This window comes from Dipodomys spectabilis, unplaced genomic scaffold (genome assembly GCF_019054845.1).
Source record: "Dipodomys spectabilis isolate Male_0828 unplaced genomic scaffold, ASM1905484v1 ptg000215l, whole genome shotgun sequence".
NCBI classification, from domain to species: domain Eukaryota; kingdom Metazoa; phylum Chordata; class Mammalia; order Rodentia; family Heteromyidae; genus Dipodomys; species Dipodomys spectabilis.
In genome coordinates this window covers 194,708-210,611 of record NW_024870892.1, presented here as the reverse complement: position 1 = coordinate 210,611, position 15,904 = coordinate 194,708, and the positions used below count along the sequence as shown (strand labels likewise).

General features: G+C 43.8%; 1 protein-coding gene across 2 annotated transcripts in view; it reads left to right on the top strand.

Moving 5' to 3' along the window:
* Positions 1-12,829, top strand: part of Tmtc4 (transmembrane O-mannosyltransferase targeting cadherins 4) — a 53,426-nt gene extending 40,597 nt beyond the window's left edge. For both annotated transcript variants that reach the window (XM_042697316.1, XM_042697317.1), the window contains exons 12-18: positions 223-302; positions 460-567; positions 672-813; positions 7,027-7,141; positions 8,417-8,529; positions 11,193-11,262; positions 12,513-12,829. In XM_042697316.1, the coding sequence (XP_042553250.1) occupies positions 223-302; positions 460-567; positions 672-813; positions 7,027-7,141; positions 8,417-8,529; positions 11,193-11,262; positions 12,513-12,661 (777 nt within the window). In that variant the 3' untranslated portion in view covers positions 12,662-12,829. The remainder of the gene's footprint in view (positions 1-222; positions 303-459; positions 568-671; positions 814-7,026; positions 7,142-8,416; positions 8,530-11,192; positions 11,263-12,512) is intronic.
* The last annotated feature ends 3,075 nt before the right edge of the window (positions 12,830-15,904 follow it).

The window sequence follows — 15,904 nt, the reverse complement described above, 5'->3', positions numbered from 1 at the left end:
GATATTTCCCTGTGTGCACTCTTTTCTTACAGGTTGGGGTGTTCAAATACATGCAAGCCCTAGGCTTGCTAAAGTCCTATGTGGTTTTAGCAAAAGTTCTGATGGGTGATTTTTTTTTAATTCCTTTCCCATTTGTCTTCCATTAGAAGGTGTGATTGGTGTTAGGTCTCTGAATGTGGAAGTTTTATGTGTCAGTGGCAAAACTGTCATCTATATTTTCAGGTTCACTACAACATTGGCAAAAACCTGGCTGATAAAGGCAACCAGACAGCAGCCATCATATATTACCGAGAAGCAGTAAGGTACTGTGCATGTTCTAACGGAAGAAATGCCACTTGGGTGTGTGTATTATTTTCATTTCCTAGGATTCCAAACTTGTCCCTTTAAAGACCCCAAGTTTGAGATATCTTTGTCAGTTCCTGAGATAACAGCCAACTTGGTTTCTCTCTCCATTTCCAGGTTAAATCCCAAGTATGTTCATGCTATGAATAATCTTGGAAATATCTTGAAAGAAAGGAATGAACTACAGGAAGCTGAAGAGCTGCTGTCTTTGGCTGTCCAGATTCAGTAAGCCTCGTTTTTATACTAATGACAAGGACAAAGAAGTGAGCGCCTGTGTTTAGCACTATCTAACCCTTTCTTTTTCTTTTCTTTTTTAAACATGCTTCCAGGCCAGACTTCGCTGCTGCCTGGATGAACTTAGGCATCGTGCAGAACAGCCTCAAACGGTTTGAGGCTGCAGAGCAAAGTTACCGGACAGCAATTAAGCACAGGAGGAAATACCCAGATTGTTACTACAACCTTGGGCGGCTGGTAAGGATAGGTACCCTGGGCCTGCTGAAGGAAAGGCTGGGTGAAATAAAATGACAGTCTTAAAACTTAACCATTAACCAGCACACTCCATTTTATAAAGTTCTTTCACATATATTTATCTCATTTGAAGGTAGCGATTTGGTTTCTTTGTGTGTAGTGTTGAAGCTCTAATTAGTGAGCAATCCAAATTGAATTAGTCAGGCTTATGAGATCACCAAGGCAATAGGTTAAACTAAGGAATAAATTAAAATGTTTTAAATTTTTTCTGCCCTGGTAAACAGTACTCCCAGGGCTAACTTCCTGATAAACGTTAGTTTCTCTGTTTTTAAAGCACAGGTTGAATAGTAACTGAGAATGTGAGATCTGAATCTTTTCCTCTGTAGGCACATTTTTCCTGAAAAGGACCATGTTGGAGGTCAGGGCATTTAATTAAAGGGGCTTCGCCTTTACATGCTGGAAAGAGAAAATAATGCATCCACAATAGCTTTATATTTGAGGCCATTGATGGAATTTCTATAATGATCTGGTTGCTCTCAGTTTTCTTAACAAAGAAAATAAGAAGCACAAATGGCAAAGTTCTTTAATCAGGAATAACTGTATTTTCTCCGCAGACAACTCTTCAGTTTGGTTTCAAGAAATCATTATCTATGTCCCTAATATACTTAGATTTATTAGATGAAATTATTAAAGGAAAAACTTTCAGTTCATGTAAGTTATACTAGAATAGATGCATAATAATATTGCATTGCTTTTCTCTTTTTTTGGTCAGTCTTAGGACTTGAACTTGGAATCCCTCGCTGCTTTGGCTTGTTTTGTGGGTGGGCATTCTACTCCTTAAATCATACCAGCCTGAGTACTGGGGATTGAACTCAAGGCCTCTGACCCACCCAGCTTGGTTGCTCAGCTGACCTGCTACCACTTGAGCCACACCTCCAACCCAGCTTTTTACTAATTATTTTGGAGATGGCATCTTGTGGGCTTTTCTCCTCAAGCTGACATCAAACTGACATCAAACTGAGATCTTCCCAATCTCAGCCTCCTGAATAGCCAAGATGATAGGAGTGAGCCACTGGCCCAAGTTAGTATGGCTTTTTTTTTTGTAAAGATACTGTGCAGAGGGTTATAGTTACAGAAGTAAGGTAATGGGTATATTTCCTATAGAACATTGTTACCCCCTCCTTTGGTTTTCCCCTACCATCCCTTCCCTCCCCAACTCCTCCCCCCACCCCAAAATTGTAAAGTTCATTTTCAACATAGTGTCTTATATGTCTCATCAGCATGGCTTTTAAGATAAATTTATATAGAACTTTCCAGACTTAACTCGGCCTCACAAGTAGAACAAAATCCTAGTGTTCTAAAAAAAAATAGTCTTTCTATCCTCATTTGAAATGTATTATCAAGTCCATATGTTGTTGTATAGCCTGACCTCTCATAGTATCATATAAACCTACCCCATATCAGATTTAGAGAATCAGAAGCATCAGAAAATCTATTGTTTTTTTAAATAGTAATAAATGCACTGTCTCTGGCTGTGCATCTGGGAAGCATTCCTGTCTAGATACTAACAGGAAGGAAGGAAGAAGATCACATCAGAGGTAAATGGTCTGTGAGGTGAGACCAACCTGGAAAGCTTTAGCAGCTTCAAGTTTGTGAAAGACCAGGTTCCTCTCTCACATGATGTGATAATTGAATGTCTTTCCTTCCTTTTTTTTTTTTTTCTGTGTTGGTCCTGGGGCTTGAACTCAAAGCCGGGGCTCTGTCCCTGAGCTTTTTTGTTCAAGGCTAGCTAGGGCTCTACACTTGAGCTACAGCTCCACTTCCATATTTTTGTTTGTTGTTTGGGGTGCTTTTTTGGGAATAAGAGTCTCGTGGACTTTCTGATCTAGGCTGGCTTTGAACTGTGATCCTCAGCTCTCAGCCCCCTGAGTAGTTAAGATAATAGGCATGAGCCACCAGCACCCAGCTTTGAATGTCTCTGCTCTTAATATCAGTGTTTGTGGGCATAGTTGTCATGATTTTGTGAGTTGTGGAAATAGAATTTTATGAATGAAGGAAACAAGATGACAGAAGAGACACATGTTAATGAATGATGAAGACTGACTTTGCCCAAAGCCACTTAAGTGGGCATAATACTTTGTTTAAAGATTTTAAAGTAAAGTGACTTTCATGTCTTTTTAAAAAATACAGAACATGTTTTAGTTGTGAGTACTATAGGAAGATACCATCTCTGTGATTACTAAATGGGGGACGGAGAGAACAGTTATTTTCTCCTGGCCACCAATGGCAAGATTGTCAGAAGAGATAAATGGGAAGTGGTTGGTCTCACTGAAGAAACAATTTGGGAATGGACCCACAGAGGAGGCTTCAACAGAATAGATTTGTTTCAGCAAAATCTGAATCAACAGAAGTAATCATAAAACAATTAATTAGATCAAGTGCCTCTACTCCCCCCCCACACACACCTCCAGTCTTAGGCACTTTAATGGACTTGATTTAATGATTATGCTAAGAATACATTCCTAACTGTGGAGTTTCCCAAGAAATTGGCAGGCTTTTAAAAGAACTGGGGAATTGAGAATGATTTACCTCATAAGGTATTCTCAAAGCTAAGAGGGCGATTTGAGGGGAGGTGCATGCAGGAAGCTGCAGGTGCAATAAGATGCAAATGAGGCCTCTGGCTCACCTGTAGAAGTGGGGAGTCCCTGCTGAGCTCGGTTCTGGGGATGTTAGCTACTGCACTACTAAGTAGTCTCTTGTCAACATCCCTTACTGCACGGTGGTAGTGGAGCAGGGTGCTTGGCACAGTATATGGAGATACAATGTTGCACCTGTCTGCAGCTCCTTGGTGTTTATTGTTGTTCCCTTCCAGACTTCCTATGCTTTATCAGGATGGCAGCAAGGTGACCGACCCCAGGAAACAGTGAGAGGTTTGAACAGGGAGATGGGTGGATAATATTCCATTCATTGCACTTCAGCTTTCTTTAGAGCCACTGGGCCTTGTATGCATTTCTGTTTTCTTTTGCATCTCAGAATTTTATGCCTATGATCTCATGAAGTTAAGTAAGTGGGAGCACTGAGTGGAGGAGAGGGGCGTATGTATTAACTGAATAGATGTGCTGATGCTGCATGCTGCTGTTTCTGTTTAGTGGCTATTAAACTAGTGAGCGACAGATATTAGGGTCAATGTCCCTGTGAGTTCTTCTTTTATTCCTAATTTTTTTTCCATCTGGATGTAACTGCTTTCAAGTTACTGTTTGCAGAGTGAGTGAGTCGATCTGTAGCCTTCTGCTTCAAAGCACCGCCTCAGCCTTTGCTAGTAAGCTGCCTGTCACAGCAGTTCCTGGGTTCTTGAAAACAGAGAATCTATGCTAAATGAGCCTCTTATTATAAGAGTTACAGCCAAAGAATGGAGCACAGGATGTAAACTTCAAGGAGCACAGAATGTAAACTTCCGGCTCTTATCGAGTGCCCTGGTGCTGGGATTCATTACACTTTCACTGAAGATCATCTGTAGCACGGAAGTGATGGAGACCTCGGGATGTTTACTAATTGCACTGCCCTGAAATGGCGTTCCTGCCATGGCTTCCACTCACCGTCCTGCTCGCTTATGGCTTTTACTCTCCACTGTGGTTTAATTGTCCAGCTTTTGCCCACTTGACAGCTTAAAAGCATTAAGACTTTAATCTTTAACAGCTCAACCCATCCATTTATATATTGGCAAATAAGGGGAACTTAATAACTTAAAGGTGTATTTGTTAGAAGTCTGATTTTTTTTTGTAACAGGCGAGAGAGTTTTGTTTTGATTTCTGGATCATGATAAGAAGGGAATAATTCAGTTCTCTTGTGGAATAGGAAATTAGGAAAAGCTGGATTCTTTGGGGTCTATTGCTCATTCTAGAGAGGTTTATAATAGGGATCTGAGGTAATGCAGGAGACAGTTCGCTATGCAGGGGCTGGTTGTATCAGGACATGCTCACGAGAAGAGAACACACAAAATATTCCAAGTACAGAAGGTTTAACACAGGATTGGTTAGGCAATCATTAGATAGTTAAAAGAAGGAAATGGAAAGGTAATATTAGTTCAGAGATGGATAAGAAAAGGTAGTTTGGGGGAATAAATGGGATAAAAGGGGGCTATCAGAATGGAAGAACTCAAAGCCGGGTGCTGATGGCTCACGCCTGTAATCCTAACTACTCAGGAAGCTGAAATCTGAGGATCATGGTTCAAAGCCAGCCCAGGCAGGAAACTCCGTGAGACTCTTATCTCCAATAAACCACTAGAAAACCAGAAGTGGCTCTGTGGCTCAAGCGGTGGAGTGCTCGCCTTGAGTGAGGGATAGCGCCCAAGCCCAGAGTTAAAGCCCCATGACCAACACACACAAAAAAAAGAAAAAAGGAAGAACCCAGCAGAAGCTGCTACCGAAGTCACAAAGGAAAATTCTCTGTTTCTGACTTTGGATCAGGAGGCAGACATAGCCACTTCCAAGGCAGCCAGGGGAAAGGAGGAGAAATTTAGAATTGGGGAAGAGGACTGCCCCTCTGATGTTTATAACACCTGTTGGCAGAAACTTAACAAGGAGCCAAATGGTCCCGGTGCCTGGAAAATATATATAGTTTGCAGATCCTCAGCTCCAGCATTCAAGAGCAGAGTGTAGAAGGATGGATAAAGGACTAATTGTGAATATCTATATCCTACCCTTCTACTTCCAGCCTGGTAGTTCTTGCTAGATCACCATTGTTCTGTCTGGTGGTTATGTTGATTGTCCTAGGTTACAGTGTCAACATGAATTTGTTCAAGTGATTCACATGCCTAATGCTGAGACATCCAATAGCAAGAGATGATTCATTAAGCATCCCAAATTATTATAATATATATAAATATGTAATATATACAAGCTCAAATATTTTGAACTTTTTTTTATTATTTCCTAATGATTTTAAAGAGTGAAATCTTAGAACCTCATTGTCTTGACTTGTGGGAAATTCTGACAAATGGATATTTATAAATGTTTCCATGGTTCATGAAGCCTTGCTTTTTCTTGTAAAAGTTTGTCACCAGTGTTCTGTGCATCATGGAGCAAGTCAAAAGGCTTTCATTCTATAATGAATGAGGCACCTTAATGAATGAATGAAATCACCTTAAGCTCTGTTCGTTGTCATTATTTGAACTCAGTTCTGTACAGTCGAGGGCTCACGTGCTAGAGAGCATCATTCTCTTCCTCTGTGGTTTTCAGTGACTAATGCTAACTGAGAGGCAGATAATTGGTATTATTGAGGTTCAATGAAAATTCCTCTTAAAAGAAAGCAACAAATGATTCTCTCCTTCCTGAGGGAGGCAGGTAGGTTCCAGATGGCCAGCAGATTTTGCATGACCATACGAGTCTATTCCAAAGAGTTAACTTACAAAAGTATGCCTTATATTCTTGTATTTTTATATTAGGTTTAGGTGTGACAGGAGGGCACTCCTACACGATTCTTCATTCTTTACTAGGTGACTTGGACACATAAAATTCTTGTTTACTATTCTAAATACTACTTAATGGAAAATGGACTTTATGGAGTTTCTCTAGAAAAACAATAGTGAGCAGGGGTTTGTTGTTGTTGTTGTTGTTATTGGGATTTTTTTTTTGTGGAGGGAGGAGGAAGGGTTAATGGGGCTAGACAATGCCCGTAAGATTTTTTATTCAAGGCTGGTGATCTACCACTTGGCCACAGCTTCACTTTCTGGCTTTTTGCTGGAGATAAGAGTAGGTCTTTCCTGCTTAGGCTGACTTTGAACCTTGATCCTCACATCTCAGCCTCCTAGGTCACAGGATTACAGGTGTGAAACCACCTCATTATTTATGTAACTCTGTACATCACCTTTACAATTAAAAAATTAATTAAATAACTTTTAAAAATGAAAAAAGAAGCTACCATGGCACCTGGCAGACCACCTGGTTCTAATCCTTGATCTTCACTTTCTAAATTTGTGGCTTTGAGAAAGTGGTTAATTTCTCTGTGCCCTTAGTTGCTCCATTTCTGAAATGAGGCAAACAATACCTACTTCATTGGGGTTGTTTTGGAAAGTAAATTGGTTGATAAGGAAAAATCAGAAGCTTCATGGAGGTGAGGTAGTTGTTTTGTGTGTTTGGGGTGTTGTGTTGAGTTCATTGGCGGTCTCAGAAGAAGAGCAGGAGAACTGGAATATTGATTTGGGGCGTTTGTTTTCAGTATGCTGATCTGAACCGTCACGCAGACGCTCTGAATGCATGGAGAAATGCAACCGTGCTGAAGCCAGAGCACAGCCTGGCCTGGAACAACATGATCATCCTCCTGGACAACACAGGTGCAGTAGGAGGTTGGAGCGGAGGACCCAGCTCACAGCACAGCTCTGTCTATGCAGGAACTCTAGCTTAGGGTACCCTCCCCCTCATCTCAGATTTAAAAAGATAAGGTTAAATACTTGTATTACAAAATGCCTCTTCAATCATTTCCTTTGATATAAAGGAATATGAGCTTGAAGGAAAATGAAATTCCACTTAATATTGGCATCACATCATGGGAAGAAGTGTGTAACTGCTGTATTTATGTATGCTGACGCTGCCATCCAGCCACACTTCCGTGCGGATCCAGAGGCCAGACCAGCTTCTGGGTTTCTGGAATAAATGGAGCAGGTCCCCGCTCCCAAGCGCATGGACTCCCGGCAGGTGACACACTCAAGTCTAGACTAATTTGAGATACGGTGCTTTATGACTTGAGATCACATTTCTTAGCCCCCAGTGAGCTACAGCCAACAAAGAAGGAGTTTTTCTGCTCTTCTTGTTTTTTTTGTTTTGTTTTGTTTTATGGTGCTGGTGATCCATCAGTGCCAGGGTCTTGCACTTACTAGGCAAATGCTCTACCACTGAAATACATCCCAAGTACTCCGCTTTAAAGAAAAAAGCCAGACATCCTTTAAGAAATGATGGGCTAGGTGCAGTGGTCCATGCCAGTAATCATTGCTCCCTAGGAGGCTGAGATCTGAGGATCACAGTTCAAAGCCAGCCCTGCGTAAAGTCTGTAAGACTCTTATCTCCAGTTAACTGCCAAAAAAAAGCCAGAAATGGAGATGTGGTTCAAATGGTAGAGCACCAGCCTTGATAAAAAAGAGACAGTGCCCAGGCCCTGAGTTCAAGCCCTAGTACTGTTTCCAAAAAAAATGGAGTTGATTTGGCAGAATTTAAAACTAACAAGCTATCTAAACAGTGTAGGAAAAGATAATTATTTAAAGAAACATACAGAACATATACTTCCACATGAAAAACATTCAGAAATTAGTATTACTGCGCTCCTGTTATTTTGCAGACTTGTTTTCTTCTGTTTGAGGATAACTGGAGTCTGGAGAAAATGAAAACTTGGTTTCATGTGGTTTTACTGAATTTAATCAAAAGTTGTTTGTATATTGTGTCAGAATTGCGCTGACTTGCAGCGATTCTACCACGCAAGGTTTCACACATTTTACATGGATTTTTCTTAAGTAGTTTATTCCTAATCATAATACATGTGAGCCCTGTTAATTATAGAAAAAGAAAAAAAAACACAAGTATAACACGAACATTTTTCTCCTTGTTTTTCCTCCTAGGTAATTTAGCTCAAGCAGAAGCTGTTGGAAGAGAGGCCCTGGAATTAATACCTAACGATCATGCTCTTATGTTCTCCTTGGCAAACGTGCTGGGGAAATCCCAGAAATACAAGGTGCGTGAACTCCAGGCTGACAGGAGCCATCAGTGTTCCTTCTGCCCAGTTGAATTCAGAATTGGGCCAGAATCAGGGCAGCAGTGCTAGGGCACTGGCCAGCGTGCTCTCCAGAGAAGTTGCCCAAAAGATGCATGTGTACTGTCTCACGTGAGGAAAGTGTCATTTTCTCATCAGAACTCAGCCTTGTTCACATGCAGAGTGGGGAGAGAAGCGGGTGGGGAGGGCACACAGTCTGTGCTGTCTACTCCCAGGGTGCTGTGCCCAGCGGCTCTCCTGTGGGGAGGGGGGCTCATTGTGCCATTTGCAGGGTGCTGCTTTGGGCATATAGGAAATGCCCTGCTTTGGGTGATTTGTGGATGGTTCTCACTGCTTCCTCTGAGTTTTTTCTCTTGAGATCATCAGCACAAACCACGGGGTATGAAATCTGCTCCACCAGGGTTTCCAGTCTGGTGTGGAGTGGGAGGGGCCTAACCTGGTCCCGGCCAGTGTCCTCACACTGCTACACTTGGGAATGACCTAGGAACCTGTTGCATTCCTTCCAAGGAAGGATGGCCCTAGGGCTTGGATCAGATGAGGGGTGCACATTTCTTGCCAGCTCTGGGTCACTCCACCCAGATGGTACAGGAAGTGTTATGTCAGACACGGTTCCTGTGCTCTGTAGCAGAGAGAGCTATTTTATTTTAGGCTCAAGAGCTAATATTTTAATTCGTAATTAAAATAGTCATGGGTATTTTAATAAACAATTCATATAGTGAGTAATACTGTAATGAGTGAAATTACCAAAATCAAACTTTAGTGTTCCCAATAACAATTTCACAATGATGACAGCGATGTGTCGTTTTGATCACTCTGAGGTTGCAGGTCAGACCCAAGGTCTAAGGGAGCAAGTGATCAATACCATCACGGATGTTGCGTCTCTCTGTTCATAAGTCTTTGTTGGTATAATTCTCTGTGAGAGAAAGACACGGCATATGTTTGTGCCTGTTTGATTGTCAGGGAATTTAGTAACTTCCCTGTACATTTTTAGCATTTTCTTGCTTTAGCTCCAGAGATGGCTTTTGGAAGCGCTCAGTGTTATTTTATTTGGATCTCCCTGAGCTGAGGGAAGTTTGGGGGGGTTTCTTCCTAAAGACCCTCTAGCCACAGTGGCCCATCCCAGTCGGGTCTCCCTTGCTTCAGGGTGCAGCTTCTAGAATCAGGTACTGACTTTTCTCCCACACCGCGTTCTATGACACAGCAGAACCCAGGACTTGCCTGGCTTCCACTCCACAGCGTGGCTTCTTCCTCTGATGGGACAGAAAAGACTCCATGAGTCAGCGTGCAGTCAGCTCCCCTCTCTGTGCAGGGTGGATTTTTTTCAAATTTATATAAAAAATAATTTATTCCTGAACATTTATTTTAGAAAGTTTTGAAGAAAAATTTTAGTAGAGTGATTTTAAACCATTAACTGTAAAACAGGTTTGGCTTTTTAAGTGGTTTTTTAATTCTCTCAGAGACGCACGTCAGCGGCCGGGGCCGAGACCCACTCAGGGGGCCTGGTCCGTCATGTCACGTGTGTCTAAGACACTTCACAAAACAAAGTATTACCTAAACTTCCTGAAGGTGGAAAATGCATGTGCAGAAGAGGCCCCCCTGTGCAGGCATCACACTCAGGGGGGCCACATTACTGTGTCCTGCCCACACTCGCTCACCCCAGGCCCTCTCACCCCCCCAAACCTGCTCACTCCCCTAAACTCTTGTTTCCCCACCCAGACCTTTCTGCTTCCACCCTCACAACCCACAGTGTGCATCATACCCTCCCACTCCATTCCTCCACCCTCACCCATCCAAGGACGGTGGCCATGGGCAGGGGATGGTCAGATCAATGAATAATGGAAGTGTCAAGAATAATTTGGAGCCTGTGGCTCACGCCTGTAATCCTACCTGCTCAGGAGACTGAGATCTGAGAATCACAGTTCAAAGCCAGTCCAGGCAGGAAAGTGTGTGAGACTCTTATCTCCAATAAACCACCAGAAAACCAGAAGTGGCGCTGTGGCTCAAGTGGTAGAGTGCTCGCCTTGAGCTGAAGAGCTGAGGGACAGCGCCCAGGCCCAGAGTTCAGGCTCAGGCCACCCCCCCCCCCCACCGACAAAAACAAAACAGGGATCATTTGGACGCTGCAGACGGTGGTGGTCTACACCACAGGCCTGGCAGAGGCCACGGCTGCAAAGCCCTGTGCATGGGGTTGCATCGGCCCCAGCTGCTGCCCCAGGTCGTGGAGGCCAAGGCTGAAGGCACCGGCCCAACCCCAGCTCCCTCTTCCCATCCCCCACACCCTGTGCTCCACTTGCTCAAAACCTCCGTCCTGGGGTGTAGGCCGAGCCACGCGTTTCCAGCCCTTCCTGGTGGCTAGTGCACGTGTCCAGCCTGCCCTGGTGGCCAGCATGTGTGTCCAGCCCTCCCCAGTGGTCAGTGCGGGTGTTTAGCCCTCCCTGGTGGCCAGTGTGCGTGTCCAGCCCTCCCTAGTGGCCAGTGCACGTGTCCAACCCTCCAGCAGACAAGAGTTCAGTGACCCAAAAACAAGAATGTGAAGCGCAGGAAAGGCGCAGGCCTCGTACAACCATCGCTTTTGCTTCTTGTTCATGTTCTTCCTGCCATATGCGTCTCTTTTTCTCTTTTAGGAATCTGAAGCTCTTTTCCTCAAGGCAATCAAGGCAAATCCCAACACTGCAAGTTACCATGGTAATTTGGGTAAGGAAAGTTTTCCATGTGACTGTCATGGGCTGTGTGTCACCGGAAAGAAGTGGGCATGCTTGTGTGCCTTCAGTGTGGGGAGAGGAAGCCTAGAAACGACACCGAGTTCTCCTGTGTTACCCAGTTATAGAATGTGGTTGTGTTCTTGACACCTGGAAGACGGTGAGACGATAGTTACGTTTACACACTGTCATTTCCTGAGCGGGACAGCTCCAGCCCCGCCCCCTGAATGTGTCAGAACTCAGACCCAGTGATGTTAAGCTGAGAGGTACTTTGCAAGTTTCTCATCAATCTCCTGCTCCTTACTTCCAGAGCTGTCTCTTTCTTATGCAGCCCTGACTTACTTATCCGGAGGTGAAAGACACATTTGTCATTGTGTTCCCCAGAGTTCCTTTCTTTCACTCATAACTTCAGAATTAGGATCCTCTGAATTCTGTAAATCGAACTCGCTAGTAACTACAATATTGCCCTGGCTTTATTTTTTCTAGGCGAGCGCTCTGTCATCTGAGCCCTGGTGCTTTTTTTTTTCCCTAGTTTTGTTTTTAACATAAGGTTTTACTCTGGGGCCTGGGCTGGTTCCCAGCCTTCAATCCTCCTTTCTCTGCTTTCTGGTTTGCCCAACATTTTTCACCATTCACCCAGAAACCCTCATCACAAAATTCAACGAAAGCATCCATATTTGTTCTCCAGTCCAGATACACAGTTAGTTTTCTGACAAAATCTTTGTGACCATCAGGCTTACCATACAGGGAATTACATTTGTTTTAACCATCATGCTATGGTCAGATCTTGTTAGAACCATTATTCCCGACTGGCAACACACAAGCTATTACTGTGCCAGAAGGTAGAGCATAGGGAAGTCTTTATTTAAAATAAAAAGCTGGCTCCTTTTCTTTAGAAATAGGGTGAAAGGCCAGACTTCTGGTAGCCAGAGCTCTCTCATAGCAGAACCCAAAGCCCCACCCACCCACCTGCCTGCCTGCCTGGCCCCGAGACTTCGATGCACTCTTGCTTTTACTCCCTTCTGTAACAAATTGCCCAAGGTGGAGGTGTTCCCCTAATATTAGGAAGCCCTGGGCATGAGGTACAGGAACCCCCAGGGCATGTGACTACAATGAAGTCGACTGGTACGGACAATATTTTTTTAAGCAATGATACGTGAAAACTCTTTGTAAAGGTCCTGTCACAGTTCTTTGTACAAGTTATTCAGCAGCACCTCCAGTGAGATCCATTGTCTGCCGTTTCAGCTGTGCTGTATCACCGCTGGGGACATCTCCACTCAGCCAAGAAACACTATGAAATCTCCTTGCAGCTTGACCCCTCGGCCACAGGCACCAGGGAGAATTACAGTCTGCTACGAAGAAAGCTAGAACAAATGCAGAAGAAGGATGTCTGATCTTTTTCTTTTGTGTTTTGAGTTTCTGCATGCATGAAGCATATCGGTTATGTGGTTATGTTTAACCGTTTTAAGATTCTCAGACATATTTATTTTACTCTTATTTTTTTTATAAAAACAAAGATATGCAAAAAAAGATTTTAGCACCAGCAATATACTCTTGAATGCTTGATAACGGTTTTTGCATCAAAATGGTATTTTTTCAGACAACTCAAATTAATTCTAAAATCCCAAAAATGAAAGCTTTTTTTAACTAAACGGAAAACGAGAAAAAAATTATCTTGAGTAACTCTGACTATCCTTAAACCTGCATTTGGGATGTGAGCTTTGTGACCAGGAGGTGACAGACGCCTACAACCTATGTAAATAGCAAATGTGTCTGTATATTGGCATATTTATTTACTGACAAGAAAGAGTAAAATGTTTGGTTTTTAATCTCTTTTCACACCAGTGTACCAGGCACTCTGTTTATAAGGAAATATTTATTTGTGTTTTTATGTGTTGAGTAAGGCAGATAATTGAATCAGAAATTGAAAAAAAAATTTTCTTGGGGGGGTGGGTCCAGTCATGGGGCCTGAACTCTGGGCCTGGGCGCTGTCCCTCAGCTCTTCAGCTCAAGGCTAGCGCTCTACCACTTGAGCCATAGCACCACTTCTGGCTTTTTTCTTTTTGCTTATGTGGTGCTGAGGAATTGAACCCAGGGCCTCAGGCATGCAAGGCAAGTACTCTACCACTGAGCCACCTTCCCAGCCCCAGAAATTGAAATTTTTTTGACACCTGGTGTACCTCTTTACTTTTTCTTCCATGGGAGAAAAGAGACTTAAGTTTTTTTGAATGCGTTCTACTCTTGCAATTTCATAATATAGGCAATGATATGGTATTCTCCCGAAACTATCACTACTGATAGAATGTTCCATCCATGCCCTGATGAGCATGGGCATTTCTCTTACACCCTTGCTACACTCATCTGTGTGTGTTGTGTTTTCTTTGACTGTGAATCTGTCACCCATTTTCCTAAATGGAACTACTCACAGCTGTCCATCCAGGAAAGGCGAGAAGTAAATTTTCTTTCAGAAGGTGTCATATTTTGGGACTTAGAGGTATTTTTAAGAATTGGGTTGGTTTTTTTTCCCAGTTGGATTTGGTTCAATAATTGTATCTACCTGTCTGGTTTGGTTTTCCCCTATATGCTGTTGACGTATGCAATGTCTACGATTTCTTATGTAGTAAAAGTATTGTACAAACTGCCTTGACAATGTCACATTGCTTCCTAACGGCTGTTTTTCACGACAGTGGAGTTTTTATCCCCTTTCCCTTCAGTGTCTGGAGTGACCATGAAGGCTCTTTCCCGGGTTGGGGGGGTCTGTTCTGTAGGAGTACAGAGGGAAGTTGGACTCTGTTCCCCCCACCCTTGGGAGCACAGTGTGGGTAGAGCTGTAAATCCATGGCTGGGACTTGTAGTCATTGAAACACGTCAGAAAAGAATGTGCTGTGCTCCAGCATTTCTTCAGTGGTCTCAAGCCACAGCAGTGATTTATGGATCTCTTCAGGAATAGAGGCTGGCTGCTCACCTCCCTGCAGGCCTTAGCTCGACAGATAATACATGTACTGAAGGCTGGGTTGGATTTTTTTTTTTAAGGAAATGTCTCTTTTTTAATAGCACTTGTTTTTTGAAAGTAAGGGGAAAAATACTTCTAGAAGTTAGGATCTTTTTTTTTTCTGCCCGAGCTCAGTCCCCGGCACCATGCATGCAGCACGCAGGGTACAGACAGAGACTACAAAGGCAGAGGCGCCCAGAGGGATGCTGCCAGGGTCACAGGAACCGACTGTACAGAAGAGCAACACGTGCAAAGGGCCGGTGGTGGGGACGTGAAGGGTCCATGTGCGCGGGCGGGTGGGTGGTCAGCACAGGGCGGCTGACCAGGGTCCACAGCCATGGCAGAGGCCGGGGGAGGGCCTGCGGGGACCAGGCCAGATTGCTTCCAAAAACGTTCCCAGTCCCATCCATGACAAGCTATTCACCAAAGCCCAGGGAGGAGCCCCACAGTGTATCCTGTCTTTGAGGAATGAACAAGTGACCGGCAAAAACAAACCAGCTCTTCCCAGCCGTGTGACAGCTAGAAAACTTGATAGACTTTTCTGGAAAGATTCCGCAGATCATTCAGGGGGAGAAAAGGTCTATGCCTGCTTCAAAAAAAAAAAAAAAAAAAAAACCAACAGCAGCCCACATCACCGTAACACTAACTTCAGATGAAATGCGGGTGAGCTTAGATTCGCAAGGTCGTCTTGCTCCTCTCATTAATTTATCTGCTGCACTGTTTGCCAGCGAGACCAGTTGTTCCAAGTAAGCTCATGGACAGAAGGAAAGAAGAGCCCTGCTGCCCTTGAAGTTTAATATCAGACCTTGAAGTAAGGCACCAGCAGCTCATGCCTCTAACCCCAGCCACCCAGAAGGCTGAGATCCAGCAGACTGAGGTTCCAGTGTAGCTCAGGCAGAAAGTCCATGGGACGGCCTGCAGCCAGAACAACCAGGAAAAGGCCTGGGTCCGGGGGTAGAGAGGTAGCAGAGGAAGAAGCCTGAAGGGTTCAAACCCAGTGCCACAAAGCAAAGAGAAACAGAAGAGAGGAATCCCGGGATTTTCAGAACACATACTATGCCCATTTCACACACACATTTTTCTAAGTTCACCTAATTAATGGAGTCTCTTGAAACTGTAGAGTCCTCTTATCAGGACCAGAGAGGCCTCCAAAAGGGAGGTGGCCTCTTCTCCACCCTGAGATACTAGGTTTGCAATGTCTCTCTCTCTCTCTCTCTCTCTCTCTCTCACACACACACACACACTTTTAGAACTTTAGGAAAGTGCAGTGCACACCCCGATCTGGGAGCAGGCACATCTCAAAGGCGATAGTCACACTAATGTTCGGCCCTCAGAGGTATTTCTGGTAAAGAAGCGGGTGGGATTTGGGTTAAAAGTTGGGTAAGGATGTGTGTTCTCCTTTGTCGCGGTATGTTCTATCATTCTTGCATTTACAGTCTTGGCATTACCTGTTGGGCTCAGAGAAATCTAGTCCACTTGGCTTACTAAATGTGGTTCCCTGATGACACAGATGTCTGTTTTCCTTGAGCATCCCTACACACAGAAGAGGAGTTCCATCAGATGTTCCTTTCAATACAGGTGTTCTTCCTGGAATAACTTCCCTTGGCACATACTTCTGTGGTCCAAGGAGTCATTTTCCACAAAA